The 27,865-nt window shown below is 44.4% G+C and overlaps 1 protein-coding gene across 1 annotated transcript in view; it reads left to right on the forward strand.

Annotated features, from left to right (window-relative positions):
- The first annotated feature begins 6,602 nt into the window (after positions 1 to 6,602).
- Positions 6,603 to 27,865, forward strand: part of SHC2 (SHC adaptor protein 2) — a 51,749-nt gene continuing 30,486 nt past the window's right edge. The window contains exons 1-4 of the mRNA XM_063294290.1: positions 6,603 to 6,894; positions 6,937 to 7,169; positions 23,929 to 23,999; positions 27,618 to 27,678. Coding sequence (XP_063150360.1) covers positions 6,603 to 6,894; positions 6,937 to 7,169; positions 23,929 to 23,999; positions 27,618 to 27,678 — 657 coding nt within the window. The remainder of the gene's footprint in view (positions 6,895 to 6,936; positions 7,170 to 23,928; positions 24,000 to 27,617; positions 27,679 to 27,865) is intronic.

Below are 27,865 nucleotides of genomic sequence, written 5' to 3' on the forward strand. Positions count from 1 at the left end.
TGTGGCCCATCCGACTCTAGGAATCTTTGTTATCAGAATTAAGCAGTGGGTCAGAACAGCATTCCCCCCCACCCCCCAAAAGGGAAGGGAGGTTTCTTTTATTTTTACCTACAACCAACATCTCCAATTTTATTTTTTCTTTGTTATTGCTGCCGTCAGACAGCGTCAGGGAACTGGAAAGTTCTTTAGATATGGGGAGGGGTGTGTGTGTGGAGAAGAGAGGCATGAATCCTCCCACATCCCTGCTAAGGATTCTCCTAAGCTATGAAGAGTTTTTGGGCTGAATGGCCATGGTCTAGTTTTCATTTCAGCCGCAGCCATGGCTGTTATCTTGAGATGTGGAGTGAGGTAATTTGTGAAACAGCTCACAAGTACAGTAACTGCACAGGGACTGACTGAGCTCTGCACCTGGTAAGCTGATCTCTGACTGGTCCATCTCATGGGAGTCCAAGAAAGTCCTAGTTCCTGATTGGTTCCTCTAGGTAGACTTCCAGTTGGTCTATTTTGGAGAAATTCCATGAGAACCAGGTCCTGATTGACCTGTCCTTGAGCCAGGGGTGTAAGTAGGTTTCTGACTGATCTATTTTGAAGAAATTCCATGAGAACCAGGTCCTGATTGACCTGTCCTTGAGCCAGGTAGGTAAGTAGGTTTCTGACTGGTCTATTTTGAAGAAATTCCATGAGAACTGGTTCCTGATTGGCCTGTCCTTGAGCCAGGGGTGTACGTAAGTTTCTGACTGGTCTATTTTGAAGAAATTCCATGAGAACTGGTTCCTGATTGGCCTGTCCTTGAGCCAGGGGTGTACGTAAGTTTCTGACTGGTCTATTTTGAAGAAATTCCATGAGAACTGGTTCCTGATTGGCCTGTCCTTGAGGCAGGATAGTGTTGATGTTCTTTCTGGTGAGGCTGGTGCAGATTCTTTTATTTATTTATTTGTCAACATTTATCAAATTTTTGATTAGTTAAAATGGCCATTCAGTCTTGGTGTGGTCTAAAGGTGGGACTTAGGCTTTGCTGATTTTCAAAATTCAAAGACTATCCACCTCGCTGGAGACTCACACTGGGATGAGTCCTAAAACTCGCCAGCATCTCATCCGTTGAACATGCCGGTCATTCTGTAGAAGAGGCAGAGTTAAAGAGATGCCCCCGCCAGCCTCTACCGTAACTCAGTTCTGCTCTCAACCGGCTTGCAAAATTCCAGAAAATTTAGCAATAAAATGCTGGCTGGGGAATTCTGGGAGCTGTAATCCACCCATCTTAAAGTTGCTGAGGTTGAGAAACACTGATTTGGTGGAACCCAGGAAGCCCTGCCTTTTCTGGTACTGCCATCTTAGGAAAGATGGGTGGCCATATACATTGAAAGAAGGGGAGGGAGGAAGGATAGAAATGGTGATTCAGGACCACCAAAAAAGACCAATATTTCAAAAGATGAATACCAGTAATACGTATTTCCATTATTATTGATGCTATTATTATTACTGTTGTTATTATCCTCTGATTGGGGACCTGTAGCTTTGATGACAAGCTTCTCTGGCTTTTATACAATACTATATTTCATTTTTCTTGACTGATTGATTGCAATTGCTTCTATGATGCTTCAGTTGTACAACTTACAGCATAGCATAGAAGTCATACAACACATTGTAGTTAGGCTGACCATACGTCCCGTTTTGAATGGGACAGTCCCGGTTTTTTAAAATTTCCAGACCATCCCGTCATTTTCATATAAATGTCCATTTTGTCCCATTTTCTTAAAAAACTTACTTAAAAATTTGAAAGTTCCTGCGAACCTGTCAGAATGCGGTCTGACTTTGAGTGGAAGGAGGGGGAGCTCAGCAGAAATGGTGGGAAAAAAGCCGCAGAGCTCAACCCGGCGGGAAACCTAAAAAGGAAAAAACAGGATCAGCTGATAGGCGGTGATTAAAGGGCGAGCTGATTGGCTCCTGCCGTGAAACGGCGGGAAGAAAAGAACGTAAAAGCACGGCCAGAGGGGGAACGGCTTGTCGGGGACAACCATTCACTAGACTCTCCAGCCCAGCCTTGCCTCTCGCAAACGAAGGAATCCGAAGATTCCCAGCCCGAGAAAACCGGAAAAGTTCCTGCCTGCCGATCCAGCCCGTCGCTCAGCCCTGCCCCATTTTGCCATCCCAGTGTCCCGTTTTTAACCCCGTCCCGTTTTGCCATCCCAAGGTCCCGTTTTTGTTTCAAGGAAATATGGTCAGCCTAATTATAGTAAATCAAAATTTATCAACATTATATATTAGGAGATACTATCAACAAAAATTCATAATACCCACAACGGCAACATCATAAAACCATAACATATATTGTTAGTATGTTTTGTAGGGTCTAATTTATCTATTTTTTTGTTGTATGTGGTTACCTGTTTGGTGTTCCACTATTCCCATAGAATTACAGCTGCCTAGGTTTTTAATGTGTCTTCTTAACACTGTTGTATAATGAAATTTAACTGATATTCCTTTTTTCTGTATTGTGCTTAAGGCTAAGATAAACAATAGTAATATTCTTTTCAATCATGTTGATTTAGATAGGCATGAAATTGTGTTACATGGCTGGTTTGTTTTTGGCTGTGTTATAGGTGCATGCTTGTTTCTTTGATATTTTTGTTCTTTACTGGATTGTATTTGTGTTTCTGTTTGAGTGGAATTGAAAATGCACCTCCCTTTAAGCAATTCTACTGTCTTTCTGTATTCCGATTTGCCTTAGCAGTTTTAAAAATGATTTATGCATTTACTGGCTGGGCACAATATGCTAAGGCTGAGGCACAGATCAAAAAAAGATTGTGTGTTTATTTATTTGAACGATTTGTATAGCTGCCCCTCTCACATAGCGCATGGAAGGCTAAAACCAAACAGGGACAGAATATAATATAAAGATCCAGAACAACCAGTATAATGTACATTCAAGGATTAAAATCATCCCCCTTTGGGTCTGAAGGCTGGACCTGAACAAACTGACTAATCAGCCAACAGAGCACCTGAACCTCCCTGCCCCAAAGCTTAGGGAAACAGCAAGGTCTTTAATGCCTGATGAAAGGCCAACAGGGTCAGGGCAATCTGGATCTCAGGTGGTGGGGGGGCGGGGGGAGGGAGCGGATGTGTGTGTTGGAAGTCCTGGCAAATCCAGCATGCCTCATTTGCATGTGAATTAACATGTAATTTGAGTTGTCCCACAATGCAACTCTGAGGAAGCTGTTTGTTGCCACTCCCACTTCCTCTTTCTCTCTTCCTTCTTCCCCACCAGAAGCAAGCACATGGATGTGTGCTTCTCTCCTCCACTCTGGGTACCATGTGGTGGGCCTGGCATTCCCCTTTCTTCCATGCAGCTCCTGGCAGCTGTAGGGCTGAGAGTTTAGGACAAAACAAAGTATTTAGAAAGAAAAGAAGAACAAAGGAACCTCATCTTTTCCACCAAGATGGATGTAACAAAAGCAACAATAAAGTCAGTAAGATTCTTTTTACTTCTTAACCTAATATGTCTGAGCCTGTGATTCTTTATGCTTGGGAGGGCTGAGTGTGTAAGATCCATAACCGGTGTTTCTCCGGCATGCTCACTGAAGCTATCTAAGATAATTTTCTTTTTCTGTGCAGCTTCTCAGCTGTGTTATAAGCTCTGCTCCATTTTAGTGGTTCTAGCAGGCCACTAAATTGGCTTCAGTGTGGACTTTGGCTCCCAGAATTCCCCAGCCAGCCATGTTCTCGCTGTCTCCTTTACAGCCTGAGAAACTAGGGAGGGTCCCTTCTGAGCCTCTTTCTCATCCCATTATGCAGCTGTGGGCTCTGCTGTCTCTTATCTGACCATTCCCTAGGCAGCATCTCTTCCCCCTGTCTCCCAAGGTCTTTCCCACATCCCATTACAATTCACAACATATCTGTAGGTCTGTAGGAAAGAAGAAAACGCTGCTTCAAATATCCAGATGAAACTGGGAGCTTCATATCTCTCTCCCATTTTAGCTTCAGGCTATAGCACCAACACTTTGCCCTCATTTTAGATCCAGGCTTGGTCTTAAGCAGGCCCAGGAAGAGCCCTGACATCTCTTTCCTGCAATCTGGCAAGTCCTGCCAGCTGGCGTTTGCTCCCCACGCTTGGGTCACCTCAAAAGCAAAAGTGCCCCCTCCCTGCACAGGGAGTCTGCTATCAACTGCCCCCACTTAGATCTGCTTCTCTGGGCTTTCCATTGGTGCCAACTCTCCTCTCAGCCCAGGATGACGCCCTTTCCAGTTGCTTGCCCTTGAAGCAGATGCCATCTCAAAATGTGATGGCATCTTGGCTCAGCCAAGGATGATCAGAGCCTGTTAGGAAGAGGAGGTAGTGAAGCATTTCCAACTTTTTGTTCCCATCTCTTTTAATGAACCCCTTTTCAGTGGAGGGATGTAAGCTGGCTTAGTGGGCAAAGAGTGGCCAAGCCTCTTCAGACTAATTACATCCTCCTTGTGGACCAGGGAAGGTGTGAGAGGCTTCCAAAGCTGAAGGCTTACAATAGCTTCACAGTTACCACTGAAGAGGGGAAACAGGATCTCATTACCCAAGTATCACATCTCGTGTCCCTGAGGAGCAAGATAGGAGCAGACGCTAAGGCTGATTCGGAAAGCCTTTGGAGAGGACGACTGATGCCCCTTTCTTCCTCTCAGTTCCCTTCTGGGTTTATTTTCTTTGCCATCACTGTTCTTCTGTCTTGTGCTGTATTTTGTAGGGTTTTTTTTCGGATTGTTCTTTGTTTTTAAATGTTTTAACAACTGTAGACTGCCCAGAGTTGCTGGGAGTTGGGTGGTATATAAATTTAATAAACTCTTATTCTTCTCCTTATTTATTTTATTTTTATTTTTTATCCAGCCTTTATTATTTTTACAAATAACTCAAGGCGGGGAACATACCTAATACTCCTTCTTCCTCCTATTTTTCCCCACAACAACAGCCCTGTGAGGTGGGTTGGGCTGAGAGACAAGGACTGGCCCAAGGTCACCCAGCCACCTTTCATGCCTAAGGCGGGACTAGAACTCTCCTACCATGCCTGATTGGCTCTTGGGCTGAGAGTGACGAGCTCAAGGTCACCCAGCCGGCTTTTGTGCTTCAGGCGGGACTAGAACTCTCCTACCACGCCTGATTGGCCCTTGGGCTGAGAGAGAGGACTGGCCCAAGGTCACCCAGCCGGCTTTCATGCCTAAGGCGGGACTAGAACTCACTGTCTCCCGGTTTCTAGCCCAATGCCTTTAACCACTAGACCAAACTGGCTCCATTTCTGGCTTACTCTTACTCTTATAGCAGGCCCACTTTACAAAGCTTGTTTTTGCTGCCCTGTGGCAGCTAAAATGAGTTTGGTGGCAATACCAATGAGGCAGCTGCAGCTATGGGGAAACACGGTTAGCCCGTTCCACAAGAACCTTGGGGCCGCAAATGAGGGTCAGACGTATCATGAGTTCCAGGAGCCTTAGAAAACGTTGGTTTCCCAGGGCTTCATGCAACATTCCCAGTGTTGAATGGAGGCCTCAGAAGATGCTCTGCTTCTTAGAGTAAACATATAGATCAGTGTTTCTCAACCTTGACAACTGGAAGATGTGTGGACTGACTCCCAGAATTCCCTAGCCAGCCATGTTGGCTGGGGAATTCTGGGAGTTGAAGTCCACACATCTTCCAGCTGCCAAGGTTGAAAAACACTGATATACTGTATATCTTGGATGGTGGGGAAGGAAAGCGGGTAGCACGGTGGGCTGGCCCTGCTGAAGCTGCTAAGCCTTGTCGTCTTCCCTGCCCTGGAGGCTCATGAGGGGGATGTGAAGTCGCCTTGTTTTGTTGTTTTCTCAGTGATGTTGCCAGGTGTGCAACAGGACTTGACACTTGAAATCATTGAGATGAACATGGGCTAATTTAGGTCTCATCTAAATTTGGCTTTAGCCTTTTATTTCTTATTAGATTTCCTTCTAACATGAGTTTTTGTAAATGTCAGGCTGACTTGTAAGCCTCCTGGGAAGCCATCTGGCTTAAAGGGAGTGTAAAAGCAGCAGAAAAAGAAATTAAATCCAAATACACAATTACTTTGAATTTCCTTCCTTCCTTCCTTCCTTCCTTCCTTCCTTCCTTCCTTCCTTCCTTCCTTCCTTCCTTCCTTCCTTCCTTCCCTCCCCATCCATCTCCTTCCTTCCTTCCTTCCTTCCTTCCTTCCTTCCTTCCTTCCTTCCTTCCTTCCTTCCTTCCTTCCTTCCTTCCTTCCTACCTTCCTTCCTTCCTTCCTTCCTTCCTTCCTCTTCAAGTTTCCTCAAAATCCAGAGGGCATTCTTCCCTCCCCTTGCCTGAACACATCCCCCTTGTTTTATCTCTGCAACGAGACGGATATTCATCCTGGCCCAGGGAAGCACCTCGAGCGTTCCAGCCTGCAGCAGTTGGTCGGTGGAGAAACCACAGTGCCATTACATCATAGTGTGAACCGATCTTCCCAAGGGGGCGGGGGGTGGGGGAGGTTTATTTCTATGCCTGGGAGGGGGGCCCTGATGTGATGTGGCAGTGATGATAGGCGAGCCGAGCACAAGCACAAGAGTCATTTGAGCACTCTAAAACCACTTAGCCAGACCGACCACAGCAGGGCATGCTAACAGAATCCAAGTATGATCGTTTTTGGAACGACTCGCTGACGCCCTCCGAGAAGCCGGCCATGAGCAGCAAGGTCACTGCGGCCACCCCTCTCTCATCCCCACCACCCCCTGCTGCCCCCCTGGCCCCCCCTGGCCCTTCTCCCCTGGGGGAGGAACAGGAGGTGGTTACCACCTTTTGCACTCTCCTTCCAAAGATGCCCCAATGGAAATTCTCCGGCCCGTCCGGCTTCCTCAGCCGCAGCCCTTCGAGCGCCAGCAAAGATCTCTCGGCATCGGTCAAAACGAGTGGCCTGGGAGAGGCGGGGGGTGGCACAGTGCCCTCGTCAGCCTCTGGGTCAGGCCTGGCCGCGGTCCTCAGCGCCTGCGAACCTGTCTGTGCCACACCCTGCAGCAGGCTGAGAGGAGGGACAGGAGGGGGCAGGAAGACGCCCCGGGCCCCGGGGAGCCGGGCATCTGGGGAGGAGTGGAGCCGGAAAGGGAGTTTCATCAGCAAACCGGTCCAAGGTTGGCTGCATCCTGACGAGAGAGTTTTAGGCCCCGGTGTCTCCTACATTGTCCGGGTGAGTAGTCTTTTGTTTTTTTCCATTACCAAATGTAGGAGCTGAGCTGATTTGGCTTTCTGGGGTCTGCTCAATGTTTGTTCGGGGTTCTGCTGGCTTTCGGGTTGGCTCGCCACCGAATGCAAAGGGCCCCACGTTTAGCAAGCGGGTCTGCCAAGCAAATCAGTCCCAAAGCTGGAAGCATCTGGGCTTTGATTTAGTACAATTGTTTTACAGCTGACTCCACGTCTAACTGTTCAGGCGGGCTTTGGGCACTCCTGGTGATTCGATTCCCTGTCCCTCTCGCTGTGGTCTTTGGAAACAGCACTTTGCAGATGCTCAGAGGCAATCTGGGATATAGTTTCCTCTCCATTGATGTGCCACCGATACATGCAGTCTGTTCTCCTGGGATGCAGGCAGTAGGTGATGCAGCGAAGCTTCCGAGAACCCATTGTCCCTCATTGGTTTAATTGTTGTTTTGGCCTGGAATTACATTAGATGCAAAATGTAAACCTTCTTGCAATCGTCTTGAGCAGGTTGGGGTAAGAAGCAAGGGGACTGTGAAAGGAGGCAGGGGCAATCCGTATATTTTGACGGAGCAGAAACAGTTTAGGAAGCATATTTCAATAGTTTAACTTGAGGCATGGATTCCAAGGTTGTTCGTTTTCACCTTCAGGGGTTACCCTGGAAATTGGAGGATTGGAGAATCTGTTGGGTAACCTTAAAGGAGGAAGGACCATTTACAGACCACCCCGTAAACTGTAGATAACCATAATTATAGGCTAGTAAAGGCAAGATCAGGAAGCAGGGCTAAAGTCTGAAAAAAGGGGAATCGTGGCTTTGAATAAAGCAGTCTCTTTTGGAGAGAGCATCTTTAAATCAATTAGAAGATGGAGTTGCACAGCTAACCCCTTGTTCTTAATTAATTTAAGGGTAATTTATGTTGACAGTTAAATTGGGCTCCTAAACCTTTGGAGTTCTCTTCGCTTCCTCATCTGGCCTTGCTCAGGAAGAGATTATAAATCATTCCTTGTTCAATACGATTTCAGGAATTAAAGCCCCAGAGTGTCCCTTGTTCTTTCATGAGCTGGACAGCCGAGCCCTCCATGCACAGCACATGGTGACATCAAACAAGCAAAATGAAACGGTCTGTGGTCCAGAGTTTTGCTTCCATGGTTATTGGAACGTGATCATGAGTTGTGTTCTTGATTGAATATGTTACCCCATCTAGTAGATTTTAAGGGAAGAGTTCACTTCTCCTTTTATTCACTTGGGTGTCATCCCAAGAAAGTAAATATCTAAGTGCAATTTAGTTTAAGGCACAGGAGAAGATATTCCCCAACCTTCTTCCAGAAAATGTACGAAAAAGGACTTCGAAGGGTCCCTTGGTTGTGAATTTTCTTGGTTCTGAACTACAAACCAGCGCTGATAGACAATTTTGCCACAAAAAATACGTATTTCAACCAAACTGCTGTTTTTCAACATTTATAAGCAATAATATAGTGGAGACTTTGGCATTAAGCTCAGAAATTTATAGTTCTTTTTTACAACGTAAGAACAACTTAATATACCCTGCTTGGTATCTTTCATTAATGTTATATTGAGCAATAACTGTACCTTTTAAAAGAGGGAAATGAATCCCTCTCTGTGTATATATATATATATCTGTATATGCTGTATTATTGCTAAATAAGGTTTTAACTTACAAAAAAACCCAAAACTGATGGTACTTAATATCTATAGTATAGAGAATAAAAATTTAAGACACGAAACATTAATTCTTTTCTTATTAACAGTGTTAGACGAGTTATTACTCAGCAGTGAAAATAGACCAGGAGGGTTTCATTGGTGTAACAGCTTTGTTGTAACAGAGTTTGGACTTTGCCTTTAGATAAAAATGATTTACCAATTAAAGCCATTGGAGGAAAAACAATAGTGTATTTAATGCAGATTGGCATGGCTTCATCTCCTTGAAGAGTTCAGATATAAGACAACTGCCACTAAAACCATTTCAAAAACGTGGGGAAAAATATAATGCATTGAAAAAAGTTGTACTGTACTTTCTGAAGCTATTGTATGGGGAAATACCAGTATTTGTGTATATACTAGACAACCCTTGACCCATCATTGGTCATCATTTCAGAGGTATTTCCTTACCAGATTCCTCAGTGCCTTCAGCATTCTAATGTCCTGCCTTCACTGGAAAAGTTCTTAAAAATTCAGGGAGATATTCAGAGATATGCAGTCAGGAAATCGGAAGACACTTAATCCTTGGGAGAAGAGCAATGACCAATCTCGATAAAATAGTCAAGAGCAGAGACCTCACACTGACAACAAAGGTCCGCATAGTTAAAGCAATGGTGTTCCCCGTAGTAACATATGGCTGCGAGAGCTGGACCGTAAGGAAGGCTGAGCGAAGGAAGATCGATGCTTTTGAACTGTGGTGTTGGAGGAAAATTCTGAGAGTGCCTCGGACTGCAAGAAGATCAAACCAGTCCATCCTCCAGGAAATAAAGCCAGACTGCTCACTTGAGGGAACGATATTAAAGGCCAAACTGAAATACTTTGGCCACATGATGAGAAGACAGGACACCCTGGAGAAGATGATGGTGCTAGGGAGAGTGGAGGGCAAAAGGAAGAGGGGCCGACCAAGGGCAAGGTGGATGGATGATATTCTAGAGGGGATGGACTCGTCCCTGGGGGAGCTGGGGGTGTTGAGGACCGACAGGAAGCTCTGGCGTGGGCTGGTCCATGAAGTCACGAAGAGTCGGAAGCGACTGAACGAATAAACAACAACAACAATTCAGAGATAATACAGTATCTGCCCTGAAAGTAGCTCTTGTCATTCATATTGAACTGCATAGCACAGTCAAACATCAGGAGTTGACCACAGGAAATGTTTTATGACATTTTGTATAATGTCATAAAATGTTTTATGATAATTTTTATGTCATAAAATGATTTATAGAATCTGCCAAATTTCAATTCCATAGGAGTCATGGGTCCTGGATTTTGGATGCATTCTATAAGTTAGCCCATTTGAAGTACCTTGGTTCAAAAATTGCTGGCCTATGATGCACTGTTTCACCCAGTTAAAGGTTACAAAGTATCAAACAGACATGAGACTTTTAGTAGTATATAGATAGATGTATAGGAGGGTTGGAAAAGTCTTTGTGTATGGGGCTTGGGAAGGTTTCATTCTGCCCTTCCCCATGCTTTTAAGCATCTATGGGAAGCCATTGGGAGCTGTTGCCCAAGGTGGGATGGGTGGGTGGGTGTCATCTATATGTAGATGACACCCAGATTTGCTTCTTCCTATTTTCATCAGGTGTTTCAAGGTCCTTGGTGAACTCCAAGTTGTGGACTGGATGAGGAGTAATTGGCTAAAGCGGAGTCCAGATTGAAGATGGAGGGTCTGGTGATTGAGAGATGCTCTCCTTTAAGATTAGGGCTTTATAACACAACATAATATTTCACCCAAGGGAGCAGATATGCAGTTTGGGGGGTCTCCCACCCTTTTGAGGACTCAGACCAATGTAGTGGCAAAGGGTTTCCATTTTCAGCTCTAAATGATTTATCAGCTATGTCCCTTCTTGGAAAAGCTGATCTATGCTCTATTATTCACTCACTGGTTATCTCCCAAAGAGATTATTGTAATTCAGTTTACACAGGGATGTTCCTAAAGGAAACACGGAAATTGCACTGAGTCCAGAATCTGGGAGGCGAGTTTCTGGTGCGTATTTCCTAGGGATAGTATGTGTCATTGGTTTGAATAAAGCTACATGAGCTTCCCACAGATTTTCAGGTCAAATTTAAGATGCTTGCTGTATTGACATATAAATAATTAAATGGCACATCTTCCCCTGTATATTCAGATTGGGAGCAATAATCAGCTCCTGAAAGGTTAGGAGGAGTATTGACCTGGAGGGGCCTGGTTTGAAAATGATTTAGGGAAGAGTTTTCTCACCAACAGCATCAGCTCTATGGAATTTTTCTCTAATTTGCTACTTCCTTATATGTTGTTTTATAATAATAATAATAATAATAAAAATTCCCTTCTCACCCCAATGTGTGGTATGTGTCTTCCTCAGCCTCTGGTCCTCCACCAGATGCCTGGGAGTTTGAGGGTCCTGCACAGCGTCTTAGCTGTTCCTAGCATTATACTCTTCTGGACAGAGAGCTCTGATATTGTTCCTCTCCCAGCTTCGGAGTTACAGCCCAGAGTGCTCTGACCACCACTGGGACCACTTTGGCCTTCATATAACTTTATTAAAGATTTTAAGAAGGAAAATAAAAACTGATAGAAGCTAATATAGAGTGAGAAAAAGAAAAGAAGAAAAGAATCAAAGACAGAGCGGAAAGTACAAGAAAGAAAGAAAATAAGAAAATATAGGTAGTCCTCACTTAACAACCATTTCTTTAGCGATGGTTCGGACTTACGACGGAGCTGAAAAAAATGATTTGCAACCAGTCCTCACACTTACAACCATCGCCACATCCCCACGGTCATGTGATCTCAATTTGGGCACTTGGCAACTGGTTCACATTTATGACCGTCACAGTGTCCCATGGTCACGAGATCACTATTTTTGACCTTCCTGGCCAGCTTCTAACAAGCAAAATCAATGAGAAACTGCATGATTCGCTTAACAACCATGTGGTTCGCTTAACCCCCCTGGTGATTTGCTTAACGGCTGCCACAAAAAAGGTCATAAAATCGGGTTGGATTCACTTAATGACTGCTTTGCTTAGCAACCAAAATTCCAGTTCCAGTTCTGGTCTTTAAGTGAGGACTACCTGTGGAAAAGAAAGAACAAAGATACAAGGAAGTACCTTTGGATCTTCTTTACGGCAGTTATAAGTACAATTATAAATTTACCTCCTGCTCTATGGTTACAGTGTAACTCTTTTTTCTATAATCTATTCTGTCTAATTATCAAAACCATAAATTGTAAGTTTCTTTTTTTCTGTTTCAAGCAAAAAGTCCATAAGTGGTTTCCAGTCAGCAATAAATGTAGATATTGTCTTTTCTCTGATCAAAGAAGCCAATCTGGCCATCTCAGCAAGTTCCATCATCTTCACCAGCCGTTCCTCCATTGTGGGTAGTGCCGAATCTTTCCATCTTTGTGCACACAATAGTCTCGCTGCAGTTCTCAGGAATAAAAAACAAAGTTCCACCACTTTTTTCCAACTGTTGGTCCATCAGTCCCGAAAGAAAAGCTTCCGGCTTCAACAGCATATTAATCTTTAAAACCCTCTGAATTAGTGCATGCGTTTGAATCCAAGACTTCCTGGCTTTTTTACCCGTCCACCAAACATGATAAAACGTCCCTTCTTCTTGTTCACGTTTCCAACATAAATCTGAAGTGCCTTTATACATTCCAGACAATTTCTCTGGTGACTTATACCAATGATACATAAGTTTATAAAAATTCACTTTAAGTTTATAACATAATGTAAATTTCAATCCTTTCAGCCACATATTTTCCCATTGTTCCATCTGTATATTATAACCAAAAATTTTAGCCCACGTTATCGTACAATCTTTCACTTGCTCTTCTTCTCTTTCAAATTTCAATAAAAGTCTATACATTTTAGCAATTACAAGTTCATCGTTTGTACACAACCAGATGTTTTTTTAATCTTTTACTTTTTTTTTTTACTCTTTTTAAATCTTTGCTCCCACAATCCTCTCATCTTGTCCTATATTTTTATTCACTATTTCAAGAACCAAAATGAACAAAAGAGGAGACAGGGGGCATCCCTCCCTTGTTCTTTTTTGTATGTCACATGGTTTTGTTAGATCCCTATTAACAATTATTTGTGCTTTCTGTGAAGCGTAAATCGATCTTACCCATTTTATAAAATTCTCTCCAAAATCCGTAACTTCGAAAACCTTGAACAGGAAAGCCCAGTTCAAATTGTCAAAGGCCTTCTCTGCGTCTAAGAAAACCAGCGCGGCTTGTTTTTCATGATCTTGCTCCAAGTATTCCAAAATGTCCCAACACGTTTCTAACTTTAACTGTCTTCTAGGTAAAAACTCACACTGATCCTCATGAATAAATCCTTTCAGTATTATTTTCAGTCTATCAGCTAGAATCATTGTGAACAACTTGTAGTCATTATTCAATAATGATGTTGGTCTATAATTTCTTGATAAAGTCGAATCTTGTCCCTCTTTAGGTATTAGTGCTATACTGGCCTCTTTCCAACTCTCTGGCATCTTTGCTCCCTGTAGGATAGAGTTCATCGTGTTTTGTAGAAGTGTGAAAGTTCATCCTTGAAACATTTATAATAATAATCTGATAATCCATCTGGTTCAGGCACCTTTCCTGGTTTATTCTGTTATACTTTCAGAAATCTCCCTTATTGTTATTGGCCCATTCATAATTTGTCTCTATTCCTCTGTAATCCTTGGTAAACTTAGTTTCTTTAGATATTCATCTATTTTCTCTAAAGAGATGTCATTTCCTTTATAGAAGTTGGAATCATATTGATAAAATGCTTTTTGTATGGCCACATTGTTCATTAATACAGTATCTCCCTCTTGTAATTTCAATATCAGTTTCTTTTCTTTTTCTTTTCGTAATTTATATGCCAGCCACTTCCCTGGTTTATTTGCAAACTCAAAGTTTTTTTGCTTTACATAATTCATTTTTATTTCCATTTCTCTTACTGTTAACATATACAACTGCTGTTGTAATCAGTGCCTTTACCTAAATTATATTAAAAAAATTCTTTTAATTTCTTTTTACAATCCTCCACGGCAAGTAGTCCTCACTTAACAACCACAACGAGGACCAGAATTTTGCTTACTAAGCGAAGTGGTCATTAAGTGAATCTGACCTGATTTTATTACCTTTTTTGCAGCAGTTGTTAAGCGAATCACCATGGGTGTTACGTGAACCACATGGTCGTTAAGTGAATCACACAGTTCCCCATTGATTTTGTTTGCCAGAAGCTGGCTAGGAAGGTAAAAAATGGTGATCATATGACCACAGGACACTGCGACAGTCATAAATGTGAACTGGTTGCCAAGCGCCCAAATTGTGATCATATGACCACAGGGATGCTACAACAGTTGTAAGTGTGAGGACCGGTCATAAGTCAGTTTTCTCAGCACCATCATAAGTCCGAACTGTCACTAGATGAATGGTTGTTAAGTAAGGGCTACCTGTATTGCTTCTTTCTGTAACAACATTTCATTTAGTCTCCATCTAAAAGAATTTTAGATTTTCTTTTATAAACCAAACTCACAGGGTTATAATCTGAAACAGTCTTTGGTAATATCTCTACTTTAGAAACCTTAGTAGCCAAGTTCTTTGAAATCCAAATCATATCTATTCTTGAAAAGGATCTATGTCTTTCTAAAAAAACTGATATACTCTCTTGAATTGCCATTTTTCCATCTCCATGTATCAACCAGCCCTAAATTGTCCATCAAATTAAGAAACAAAAACCTTTCAGTAGTTTACTCTGTCTATAACTCCTGTCTTACTCTCTAAAATTTCCACTTTGTCATTAATTTGTTTTACATCTCCAGACATTTGTTTTACAGAGCTTTCCGTCTTCTTAACTTCTTTCATCTCCTCTTTCATCCTTATCTGTTCTTTTTTCAAAAGCTGTCAATTTAGTAACAAGTGCTTCTAACTTATTTGCTTAAATAATTTCTGCAGCAAATCTGATGCAATTCCTGTCTCTGCAGGTTGCTCTAGTGATCCTCTCCTCCTTGCTGCTTTTTGAGTAATTGCCATTATGATATTATAATCCAAAAATGAAAGTGTCTTAAACAAGGAAAAAAGAAAAGGCAAGCCTCCCCCCTTTTTCCTCCTGTGCCTTTAATACTTTCCTCTCTGATGGCACTCCATAGTTACAGTCAGCATCACAATCCACATCTCCATAGTTACCGTCAGCATCACAGTCTGGCTCATATTACCCTTATCTTTTGTTTTGCAAAAACCACCAATTGTCTGCACACTTTAATAATAAATTTTAAAAAATCATTCCCATGATGGTCCAGTTTGTCTAATTTAATTCCAATTTATTCAAAAGCACTTTCACTAAAGATTAATCTTTCAAAATAATTGTCCCCTTTATCCATTTTAAACTTTCTTACATCAGCTCCTTGTTAAGCTTTTTGCCTGAAGTTCTTAAGTCTTTAAAACCTTTTTTTAATTTGTTCCTTTGTAATCCAGAAAAAAAATGATAGCTCACCAAGTGGAATCTTATCCTGCCACTCAGAAATATCTCTTTTTAGCTGTGAATTAATTAGATCCAAAAGTGATTAAGAAATGAGGCTCAGATAATCTTTGTGTCCATATAGGCTACATTACAGCTGTAAGTTTAGATGGAATCCCTTGACTCTCAGCTGTTCAACTCATGAGCCAACTGCAAAAAGTTCAGTTCCTGCAATTTACTCATGAGGAGCAGCTGTCCAGAGTGCAATCGGGTGATCTTACGATCTCTGCTTTGTCCGGAAATACTTTGCCAGCCAGAACTCACTGTCCGGATACGGTTCTCCACCATAATGTCATCTCCTCTCCTTGGGAGACATCTAGTTTGCCATGATCCTCACTGGAAGCTCCACCTGGGGTGTTCTAAGAAGATGCTAAACCCCTCAAGCCTTCCCCTGTTCCTTCCCCTGGATATTGTAATGATTGCCTATTCTAAAACGCTCTCAGACTCATGAGCAGGAATTCAAAGATATCTGATTTATTGTCCTAACAGTCAGAAATCACGCTGAGACGAGGAGTATGTCTCTAGTGTTTATTACTGCTACATTAAACAGAATCCTAACAAACTGAAGAAGCGTGGGAAAAACCCAGACATATAAACCCCAAAAGCTAAGGCGGGTCTGATCTGTGTCTCTTTGAATGGCTGCTTAATTCCTCAGTACTACGCATGCGTTTTCCACCCTGGATTGAGGCCCCCTCCTGCTCGCCATCATTACTCATGACATTTATTAAAGAATAGTATGCAAAATCACAAAGAAAGCTGAGAATGATAAAAGCGCGCCAAATGCAAACTAAAAACCCTCGGTGCAAATGAGATCCCTCTCCCTGTAGAATCTTCCCAAGTTCACAATCCCAGGTGCTCCTAACGGTTTCTGATGGTCTGCGGGAAAAGTCCTTGAACAGAGCACATAACCCAAACACATTCCATTGTAATGAACATAGATACAGAGCATGGTACAAGGTTTCACAGCAGCTCCCTCCCAAACAGAAATGTGCGTCAGCGCCATGGCATGGGAAACGTTACGATGTACAGTGCACATTGAAACAGTGAACATGACATACTGCCCCCCAAAAGAAAGAAAACACTAAGCAGCAGGCTTCAAAGGGTAAGCCAAGTAGAAACGGCTAATTAAATCAGGAGCATTAACATGGCGAGCAGACACCCATTCAGGATGAGGAAAGTTTTTCCATTGGACCAGATACTGGAGGGTGCCGCGAAGCTTGCGAGAATCAACAACCTCCTTGACCTCAAAGTGCTGTTGGCCATCAATCATGATCGGAGCAGGAGGAGGAGGTTGGGGATGCCAGTGGGAGGAGTGGTGGACAGGCTTGAGCAAGCTGCAATGGAAAACAGGGTGCAAGCATTTCAAATTGTGAGGCAGGTCCAATTTAACAGTAACTGGATTGATAAGACCAACAATAGGGAAAGGACCAATGAACTTGGGAGCAAGCTTTTTAGAGGGTTGTGGTGACTTGATAAATTTGGTAGATAGATACACCTGATCCCCAATCTTGAAGTCATGTTGCAAGGAACTTGTAAGCAGCCTGGGCATCAGCCAAAGCCTGTTGAATCACCAGCCAGGAATCAGCCAGCTTAACAGTCCAGTCAGAGGCAGAACATGTTTGGGAAGGGGGTTGTGGCAGTTCAGGGATGGGAACAAAGTCGTGACCAGAAACCACACGAAAAAGGGTTTGCCCAGTACTCTGATGGACAGCATTGTTGTAAGCCACTTCAGCAAAAGGCAGTAACTCCATCCAATCGTCCTGATGGTAGTTAATGTACGCTCTAAGAAATTGTTAAGGGACGCGGTGGCGCTGCGGGTTAAACCGCTGAGCTGTCGATCGGAAGGTCGGCGGTTCGAAACCGCGCGGCGGGGTGAGCTCCCGTTGCTCGTCCCAGCTTCTGCACACCAAGCAGTTCGAAAACATGCAAATGTGAGTAGATTAATTGGTACCGCTTCGGCGGGAAGGTAACGGCGTTCCGTGAGTCATGCTGGCCACATGACCCGGAAGTGTCCTATGGACAACGCCGGCTCCAAGGCTTTGAAACGGAGATGAGCACCGCCCCCTAGAGTCGGACACGACTGGACTTTACGTCAAGGGAAACCTTTACCTTTACTTTAAGAAATTGTTCAAGGGTGGAGTTTAAAATCTCAGTAGATCCGTCAGTCTCAGGATGGGACGAGGTGGACAGAGCCTGTTTGGTGCCAATCAATTTTAAAAATGATTTCCAAAACTGGGAAGTAAACTGTGTCCCGTGGTCGCTGACCAAATGGGAGGGGCTACCGTGGAGACGGTAGATGTGGATGAGAAATAGGCGCGCCAATTGCGGGGCAGACGGGATGGATGCACATGGAATGAAATGGGCCTGTTTGGAAAAAAATCTTTTACAACCCAAATGACAGTTTTCTTCTGACTGGGAGGAAGATCCACAATAAAATCCATAGAAATCTCATCCCAGGGATGGGATGGGTTGGCCACAGGCTGCAGAAGCCCCTGTGGTTTCCCCCACTTACGTTTTGACATTGCACAAACAGGGCAGGAAGCCACATAGTCTTTTACATCACGTCTCAAGGTAGGCCACCAGAATTGATGACAAACCAAATGCAATGTTTTAACAAAACCGAAATGCCCAGCAAGTTTATCATCATGGGAATGCTGTAAAATGTCAGGTCTTAAAGTTTCGGGTACATAAAGGCGGTGTTGCACCCATGCCAGACCGTTTTCAAAAGAAACAGTGTCTTTATTAGCTAGCAACCAAGTGTCAGATTTCAGCCCCTGGAGAAAGTCTTTCTGTAACTGGCAAGGAACTTGCACTTTCCGCTTCCCAGACTGGGCTGGGGGCGGGGTTGCCTGCGCACGGGTCTGGCTCCGAGTGACAGCAACTAAGCCCAGTTGTGGTTCAGTGAGAACAGTCCCAACCACATCTGCCATGTGGTCAAGGTCCTGAGGTAAACGTGACGAAGCATTGGCCAGAAAGTTTTTCTTTCCCGGAATAAATTTTAACTGGAAGTTAAAGCGACTGAAAAATTGAGCCCAGCGAATTTGTTTAGGACTGAGATGCCGGGGTGTGTGGAGGGCTTCCAAATTCCTGTGATTGGTCCAAACCTCGAAAGGGCATTTAGCGCCTTCCAGGAGGTGATGCCAGACCTCCAAAGTGGCTTTTACAGCAAAAGCCTCCTTTTCCCAAACATGCCACCGGCGTTCAGTTTCAGAAAATTTTCTGGACAGATAAGCGCAGGGTTTTAAGTGATTTTCAGAATCTCTCTGTAACAATATAGCCCCAACTGAGGAGTCAGAAGCATCAACTTGGACCCCAAAGGGGCGTTCAGGATCGGGTTGCTGTAGAATAGGCTCAGCAGTGAAGAGGGTTTTCAACTTCTCAAATGCTGCCTGGCATTCAGGCGTCCAATTCAGCACTGCCCCAGGGTTTTTTACTTTGGGGGAGACACCAAGGCAAAGCCCTTGGTACAGAGTAAATCAGTGAGGGGCAAAGCAGTCTCAGCGAACCGCTGGATAAATTGGCGATAGTAATTACTGAACCCGAGGAAACTTTGCAATTGCCTCTGGGTGCGGGGATGTTCCCAACTTAAAATCGCCTGAATTTTTGCAGGGTCCATTTCAATGCCCTTGTCACACCCTATAGCCCAGATAGTCAAGTTGGGTTTTGTGAAACTCACATTTGGAAAGTTTGGCATAGAGTTTGGCATCTCTAAGCTTGCTTAACACCTGTTTGAGGAGGCGTTCGTGTTCCTCCTCGGTTTCAGTGTAAATGAGAACATCATCTAAATAAACCAGGACCCCTTTAAACAAATGATCATGTAATACTTCATTAATCAATTGCATGAAGACTCCGGGCACCCCTGCCAACCCAAAAGGGAGGACTTTGTACTGAAATGAACCCAGTGGGCAATTAAAAGTGGTTTTCCATTCATTTCCAGCTCGTATGCAGATGAGGAAATAGGCTTCACGAAGATCGAGCTTGGAGAAAATCTTGCCCTTAGACAAGTGAGCTAACATGTCCTTCATGAGCGGAAGAGGGTACTTGTTGAAAATTGAGATGGAATTTAACCCCCGATAGTCCATACAGAGTCGAAGTGTGCCATCTTTCTTTTCCCGGAATAGCACAGGGGCCCCAACTGGGGAATTTGCAGGTTCAATAAACCCCCTTGACAGATTTTTGTCAATAAAGTCCCGTAATGCCTCAAGCTCCTTCTGAGTCATTGGATAAATTTTTGGCTTGGGCAATTGAGCGTTGGGAACCAACTCTATTGCACAGTCAGTTTTCCAATGGGGGGGGGTAGCTGATCTGCTTCCATTTCCCCAAAAACGTCTGCAAAGTCTTGGTATCGATCGGGCAAGCCTTCTAAATGTGCCAAGCTAGGGCGCAGCGTGGCGATTGCAGCCCTTCCAACCCCCGCACGTGAAGCTCTCTCCGCTGTAGGAGCTTGGTAAAACCCATCTTTAAAAGTCACAGTTCTGTGTTCCCAGTTTATATATGGGCTTCGATAGGTCAACCAGGGGATCCCCAGAATTACCAAGGGATTGCCAACAGGTGCTACTATGAATTTTAACGTCTCACGGTGGCTGCCCATTTGCATTGCGACAGTTCCAGTGAAATGGGTTGCCGCCCCCCCCCCCCCGTTGAACCATCCAACTGTGTGAAGATCAAAGGCTGCTGGAGGGGGAAGCTAGGCAGGTCCAAAGCAGCAACCAGATCAGGGTGAATTAGACACCTGGAACACCCAGAGTCAACTAAAGCCCAGACTTCTGTAGTCTTTGTGTGGGAGCCCAATTTCACTTTTACTGCTAAAGTGGGACAGTCAGCACTCACCATAGCATCCTCGCGCCCATCCTCCTCCACCTGCCCACAGGCGCTCTTCATGGCAGGTGGCTGGCATTTCCCGCCGGCTCCTTAGAGTCATCTTCAGCCTCTCCCGGGAAGTAGAATACTTCCTCAGCATCAGCTGCGCCCTTGGCTGCTGTCATCTGCTGCGAGGGGGGGGGGCGATTTGGCTGGCAGCTTGCCTGCTCGATCTCCAGCCTTGGCTTTTGGGCAATCAGCTGCTCGATGCCCTTCCTTTCCCCATCGGAGACACTGACCCCTCGCATAGCGCTGATCTCTCTCCTCTTCCCAGGCTCTATAGCCTGGCCGGGCAGCAGTTGCAGCACTTCGGGGTCCCCTCATGGTGGCTGGTGGTTTTTCAGGTCGTCTGGTTTGCATGAAGGTATGCTGGGTGTGCTCAGCCTTGCCGGCCAGACATATCCATTCGTACAATGACTCTGGGTTGTCTCTACACAACGCCCACCGTAGGACATCCCAGTCGAGTCCCTCTTTAAACCGTTCTATTAAGGTTGACTGAGACCAGTCAGGGATTTTCACAGCTAAAGCCTTAAACTCCAGGGCGTAATCAGCTACAGACAGCTGGCCCTGGGTAAGATCCTTCAGCGCCTTCTTAGCTCTTGCCTTGGCCAGAGGATTCTCAAAATGCAGCTTTAACGCCCACATGAAGTCCTCAAAATACTCAAGTTCAGGGGAGTCAGCCTCACTTAATTGAACATACCAGTCAGCCGCTTGACCCTTCAACTTGGTGGCAATGGCAGTTATCTTAGCGTCTTTGGAAGGGAAGTATGCTCCAAACTGCCTAATGTAACTTTTAGCATTGGTTAGGAAGAAAGATAACTTGGTTGGATCCCCATCAAACTTGACAGAAAAGTCTTTCACCCCCACTCCTGTTGGAGCAGAATCGGCGGCGGCTTGAGTGGTTGGGCCCCAGGTTACAGTAGTTCTCCCTCTTCGGGGTGGGGACACTGGTGGTCAAGCTCTGCGGGGTGGAGATTCATCCCGGAGCCGTCTCTGGCCCCGCTCCGCTGGCGGTCTGGGTGGGAGGATGGGGGATGGTTGCATGAAGCTGGGATCTCCTCCGCGCCTCCCCTGCCCCCCCAATGACAGAGGCAGGTTTCTTATCATGTACTCCATCGATTCTATTTTGGCCTCCACCACTCTTAGCCTTTCAGGGGTTTGAGATTCCTCCCTCCCTCGCGTGTTAGGCTGTCTCTCTGTTGATACCGTGGTAGATTCTACGTCTGGGGTTGGTGGGAACTGATACTTCCAGGACGCCTGGGATGTCCCTGGCTGGGGTTCTCCCATTTCATCCCAGGTGATCAACTCTGCGGGCGATTTGCTGGGTGCCGGTTGCTCTGGTTCTCCCCCATCGTCAGATTCCTCCACTTCAGGGCTGGAGCTCGAATCCTGCCGGAAATCTGAAGGTTCTGGGGTGAGGCTCAGTTCTCCGCTCTTGACCGTCAACTCAGGCATCAAGCTAGCCGTCTCCTCAAGTCCCCCGGTCATGAGCTTGGACTCGGCCATTGTTAACTATTTTCCCTCACAAGAAACTAATCTTGGTAGGAGCTAACAGTACAACTTTGGTGATTTTCAGCTTTATGTAATGATTGCCTATTCTAAAACGCTCTCAGACTCATGAGCAGGAATTCAAAGATATCTGATTTATTAAAGAACAGTATGCAGAATCACAGAGAAAGCTGAGAATGATAAAAGCGCGCCAAATGCAAACTAAAAACCCTCGGTGCAAATGAGATCCCTCCCCCCGTAGAATCTTCCCAAGTTCACAATCCCAGATGCTCCCAACGGCTTCTGATGGTCCGCGGGAAACGTCCTTGAGCAGAGCACATAACCCAAACACACTCCATTGAAATGAATTCAGATACAGAGCATGGTACAAGGTTTCACAGCAGCTCCCTCCCAAACAGAAACGCGCGTCAGCGCCATGGCATGGGAAACGTTACGATGTACAGTGCACATTGAAACAGTGAACATGACAGATATTTTATAATGGTAGTTCTAAACTTTGCGGCCGTTTATTGCTGTTGCTTGTAATTGTTATGATGTTTTCATGCTTTTTAGGAAGTCTTAGGATTTCACTAATGATGTTTACATTGATTTATATTGTTAGCCACCGCAGGCTGGTTTGACTGGGATCAAGCAGGATAGATATATGATGAATAAATTCTGTAAAACAATGGAATACAAAGTAAAGCAAATCACAATATTGGGAAAACAAGCCCTGCTGATTTGTAGGGCCTTGTTTGCCATGAATTTCAAAACAGTTTTAAAACTTCCACGTGACAGCTCCTGAATTGTGGAAGGGGGACATAACATGTAGTCACACTGGAGACCTATGTAGAGCTGAAATTTAATTGAGGAAGCCAGGGATCAAGCCTCAATGCAAAAATGCTGGACCAGCTTGAGGCTTGGGCTACATCTACCCATTATGACTGACAATTGAAAAGAAAGATTTTTATTTTTATTGGTTGGCAAGATCAGTTAAACTCCTTCAGATGTCATGCCTCTCCATTGGTTGGCAAGATCTGCTGACCTTTAGCTGACTGCATTTAAGCCAGGATTCCATCCTAGAGTGCATCCTTGGGCCATGCAATGGAACTGAACTAGATCAGTGTTTCTCAAACTTGACCACTTTAAGACATGTGGACTGCAATGCCGGCTGGGGAATTCTGGGAGTTGGTCCACATGTTTTAAAGTGGCCAGGTTTGAGAAATGTTGAACTAGATGCTTGAAGGCTAAACCTGTTTTTCCCAATCTTGCACTGCACATGTATTGGAACTGTAATTCCCAGAATTCCACCCTAGCAAAAAACAATTGAGCTGGAATTCTGGGAATTCTGATATATCTGGAGGTGCCATTTTGAAAAGTCTGTTTTAGAACATTGAGGGTGTTGGAAGTAATGTATTAAAGGACAGAGGTCCCAGTTTGAGACCAGTCCTTCAAACAGATCTCTACATCTCAGAAGCCAACTCTACAAGTGATAAATTACCAGGATTGTTCATAGCAACCGTCTCCAATTGGGTTGAGATTGCAACTCCTAAAATTCCCTAGCCAGTGTGGCTGAAGCTGGGATTTCTGGGAATTATCACTGCAAAAAAAACCCTGGAGGATACCATGTTGGAGAAGTTTGTTCCTGGAAAACCCACTTTGTTCAGAAAGGGGACATTGTGATCATTCACTTGAGCATTCACTCAATGACAGTTCACAAGTGTTTGCTAGATAAACTGTTTAATGAAGCGAAGTGTCTGATGCAAAGCAAAAGTTGCGAATGAAATTTCCCATGCGTTCTACAGTTTAAAATCACAAGCCTCTAATTCCCCCCCCTAAACTCCCCGCATCGGTATGCCCCCTCCCTACTGCCAGCAGATGGCCTGAATGGTTTCTGCCCGCTGACCTTGGGCGAAGAGCACCTAACCCAAACAACATAATTCACACAGCAATCTTGCTCCCCCTCCCTTCTGGCGACTCGCAGTCTGCTGACACGGGTTTCTGGATTTCTTCAAGATGGACATGATGCCGATCACTTGTTATGTTAACATTTGATCGGGGAACGTGACAGACATTTTAAGCAGGTCATCCTCCAAAGATCACCGGATGTACGTGGGGAAATGTGGGACCACGTTGGCTGTTCCAACAAAATTAATGCCTGTGGGTTTATCTTGTATCTTCTTTGTTTCCCCAGTATATGGGCTGCATTGAGATCCTGCGATCAATGAGATCTTTGGATTTTAACACCCGGACACAAGTCACCAAGTAGGTACCCGCTTGCCTATCTTTTTCTTTCTGCCCTGGGTTCTTGGTGTTCTCTGATCTTGCTCACTTCCTGCAGATGTTTTGCTACCAGGTTAGGTAACTTCATTAGCATATGAGGGAATAGAGTTTGCTGGCTGCTTAGACGTGGTAGCTTGTCCTACCAGCCTTGATTGTTTCTTCCAATAGGAGATAATATATGTAGCTCAGGGTTGAACTGACGGGTTCTTGAGGTTCTCTGAACTTGGCTGTTTTTCTGCAGACGTTCCATTATCAGGCTAGGCAACATAATCCATGCACGGGGAAGTAAAACTGCTGATTGTTTACATATTGCTCTGCCAGTCTTGGTTGGAGTGTGGTTTCTTCTTTGATAGTTCCTTAATTAGGGTATTGTCTCCCCCCTGATGGTTTGTCTGGTGCAGCTTCCTGCCTCTCTTGGTGTTGGCTGCTAGGGAGGATGTGATCTGAGGTGTTTGTTTCCATCTTTGCCAGCCCTTCGAGGTAGTCCAGACAAGAAGCACCAGCCATGAGTACTAACACTACCTTTAATGGAAGGTTACAGTAACAGAATCTTGCAAGCTTGAAAGCACTTCCCCCTCCCTCGCCTTTACTTTCCAGGAAACTAGGGACAGTCCCTCCTGAGACGCTTCCCACGCCCCTTTTCCTTCTGTGGCTGAGATACCTTTTGCACGATGGTGGTCTAGCCTGCGGCTCTTCCTCCTGACTCCCAAGCTCCCACATGCCATTACAATCTTTGACTTTTGTTGCATCTTTTAAGTGGTATGTAGATGGGATTTATATCTATTTTCCTTCTCTCTTCCTGATTTTGTGGAAGAGCTATGTGGAGGAGTAGGAGACTTATTTTAGGGAAGCCACTATGAAATGTATGTTCTAGGGGTAGTCCTCGGCTTATGACCACAACTGGGATGGGAATTTCTGCCGCTAAGCAAGGCGGTCATTAAGTGAGTCACACCCAATTGTACAGCCTTTTTTGCCATGGCTGTTAAGTGAATGACTATGGCTGTTAAGTAAATCATGTGGTCATTAAGTGAATCTGGCTTCCCCCATTGACTTTGCTTGTCGGAAGCTGGCTGGGAAGGTTGCAAATTGTGATCACGTGACCCCGGGATGCTGCAACCATCATAAATACACGCTGGTTGCCACACACCTGCATTCTGATTATGTGACTGCAGGGATGCTGTGATGTCATAAGTGCGAGGACCAGCTGCAAGTCACCTTTTCAGTGCTGTCGTAACTTCGAACAGTCACTAAGTGAACGGTCATAAATCGAGGACTACCTGTACTCTTGTCTCAGGCTTCAACCCACTAAGAGGTTTTAGGGAAGGAAAGCCTTCCCAGTTTCCCTATCAGTGATCAATAATATCAGTGACTTCACCTGATGACAGTGTTTTAAGGTTGCCAGCAAAATAATGCAGGGGAGTGCTTAAAACCAGGGAAGGACAATTTAAGCAGTCAAAGTCTATATATAGAGACTGGCCTGTTTGATTATGGGGGTGGGTAAGTAGAGAGCAAAAGAAAGATGGAAATGTGATGGCATGAACTAAACAAGGAAGGAGAAGGAGAATTGTAAAAGAGAGAATGTGGAGCTCCATTCATTTTGGGCTTCAGCCCCCAACTAACCATCCCCAAAGCATGGGTCTACTGGCTGAAAATAGTATCCAGCCCTTTTCTTAAAATATTCAAATATTTTATTTTGATGTGTAGAATTCCAGTTACTTGAGGCTGCCCTGATCCATCTCAGTACTGTTTAGGCTTTGAAGAAAGCAGATGTGGAGAGGAATGGACAGAAGATCATAGCATAATAACATGATGGAGGTAGAAGGGACTGTGAGGATAATCTAATCTAGCATTTTTCAACCTTGGCAACTTTTAGATGTGTGGACTTCAACTCCCAGAATTCTGGGAGTTGAGGTCCACGCATCTTAAAGTATGCTGGCTGGGGAATTCTGGGAGTTGAGGTCCACGCATCTTAAAGTATGCTGGCTGGGGAATTCTGGGAGTTGAGGTCCACGCATCTTAAAGTATGCTTCCTGGGGAATTCTGGGAGTTGGTGCCATTTCTGAAAATTTCACTCTGCTTCCCAGCAGAGCCCACCCTTCGCAGCATGGTCAGCTGCTTGTTTTCTTGCTCAGTTTGATGACTCTGAGAGCCTCCTGAACAAAAACAAAACAGGTTATTGCTCAGTGGTAGCAGTTAAGTGTGGTGCCTAGAAAATCCCAGAAAAATATATCAGCCTAAAGTCCTAGGTGGGAGGCTGCTACAAATCAGTGGGAACAGTACTAAGCTAGATAGACACATGATCTGATTTGGTATAAGCCTGCTTTCTGTAGTCCTAAATATCCACTTTCCACGCAGGAGGCAGCAGTTTCAACTTCTGGCAGCTGCTGTTAAAAAGCCCTCCAGTAGCAGAAATCCCTTTCTGCCTTACTTTTTGGAGAATCATGACCAAGCAGAGGGGGCAATATCAGGCTATAAGGACTTAGCTCATGCAGTATATTGCAGCTTTGGATAATCCTCTTTCAATCAGTTCTTTATCTGGATCCATGAAGCCTGGAAACTGGAATTAGACTTAAGGGAAGGATTACCAAGTGGTATAAACTGTTTTGCAAAGAGAAGGACCCCCAAGGACTATCCAGTTAGAAGACTAAGAATGTAAAAAGAATAGGTTTACTGGATCAGATTAAGACTCCATTTGATCTAAGACTGTTCTAATAGTAGCTAAGTAGATGCTTTCCTAAAACAGACTTGAAAACAGTGCTGTCCTTTTGCTACTGCATCCCAGTAACTGATACTGAGCAGCATCTTTTGGGAAGTAGTACTTAACTGGGGCTATCACACCTGCACTGGAAAATTCTAGTTGGCCACTAGATTAGAATTTTCTATAGGGGAGATCCAGTTGCTCTAGCTGAATGACCAGCTATTTCTTGCTAGCTTTATTGTCATAAGGGTCAGTTACCAAATTATGGGAGATATTTTATTTGTTAGAGAACCAGGAGAGCTGCTGTCTCATTCTGGAGTCACAGGTGAGCCTCTTCTGTCGAGCAACTGCAGAACATCTGCCTGTCAAGGTGCACAATGTTAGATCAGGAAGGGGAACCTTCCTGTGATTAGGGCACAGCCCATCTTTTTTATTAAGGGTTATAGGGGGTGTGGCAGATGAAATAATGACATCATAGGTGGGAGGGACCAACATGGAGGCCATTGGGAGTGGGTGGGAAAGCTTTAAGAGGTAAACCATCTTATAAGCTTTAGGACAGTATTCATTTCACCTCTTGAACCCCAGGAAGCCCCCCAATTTCCCCCAATTGATTCAAAATTGGATCCATTGACATGGGTTGCTCTGGGAGATTCAAAAAGGGTGCGGGGAAAGAAAAATGGGGTCTCCAGGCTCTGTTTAGATTAGTTTTGGTGGCTTAGTATGATGTGGAACCCTGATCTTTTTGAGTAATTACTCAATTTGAGTAATTTGCAAAATAGGTCATTCCCCAAGCGAGGGAACACAAGCCTGGGCTAGACGACTAAAACTAGCTAAGGCAACTTCTGGCTAAAATTTTTTTCCCCCTGCAATTAATATCAATCCTGAAATTATCTTTGCTGCAGGGAAGCCATCAACCGACTGTATGAGACAGTCCCAGGAGTCAGAGGGAACTGGAAGAAAAAGGTGAGTTTGTCTTGACCTCCCCAATACACATGTGTACATTAACCAAATACTGCACTGGAAAGTTACTGCAAAACAATATTGGAAGAATTTGGGCCAGCTGAAACTTCGTTTCCTAGACTTTCTCTGATGGAAGAAGTTCGTTCCCCATTGTAATCTCTACCTTATAGTTCCTTCCCAACCAATTGTC

Source organism: Candoia aspera, chromosome 1 (assembly GCF_035149785.1).
Source record: "Candoia aspera isolate rCanAsp1 chromosome 1, rCanAsp1.hap2, whole genome shotgun sequence".
NCBI lineage: Eukaryota > Metazoa > Chordata > Lepidosauria > Squamata > Boidae > Candoia > Candoia aspera.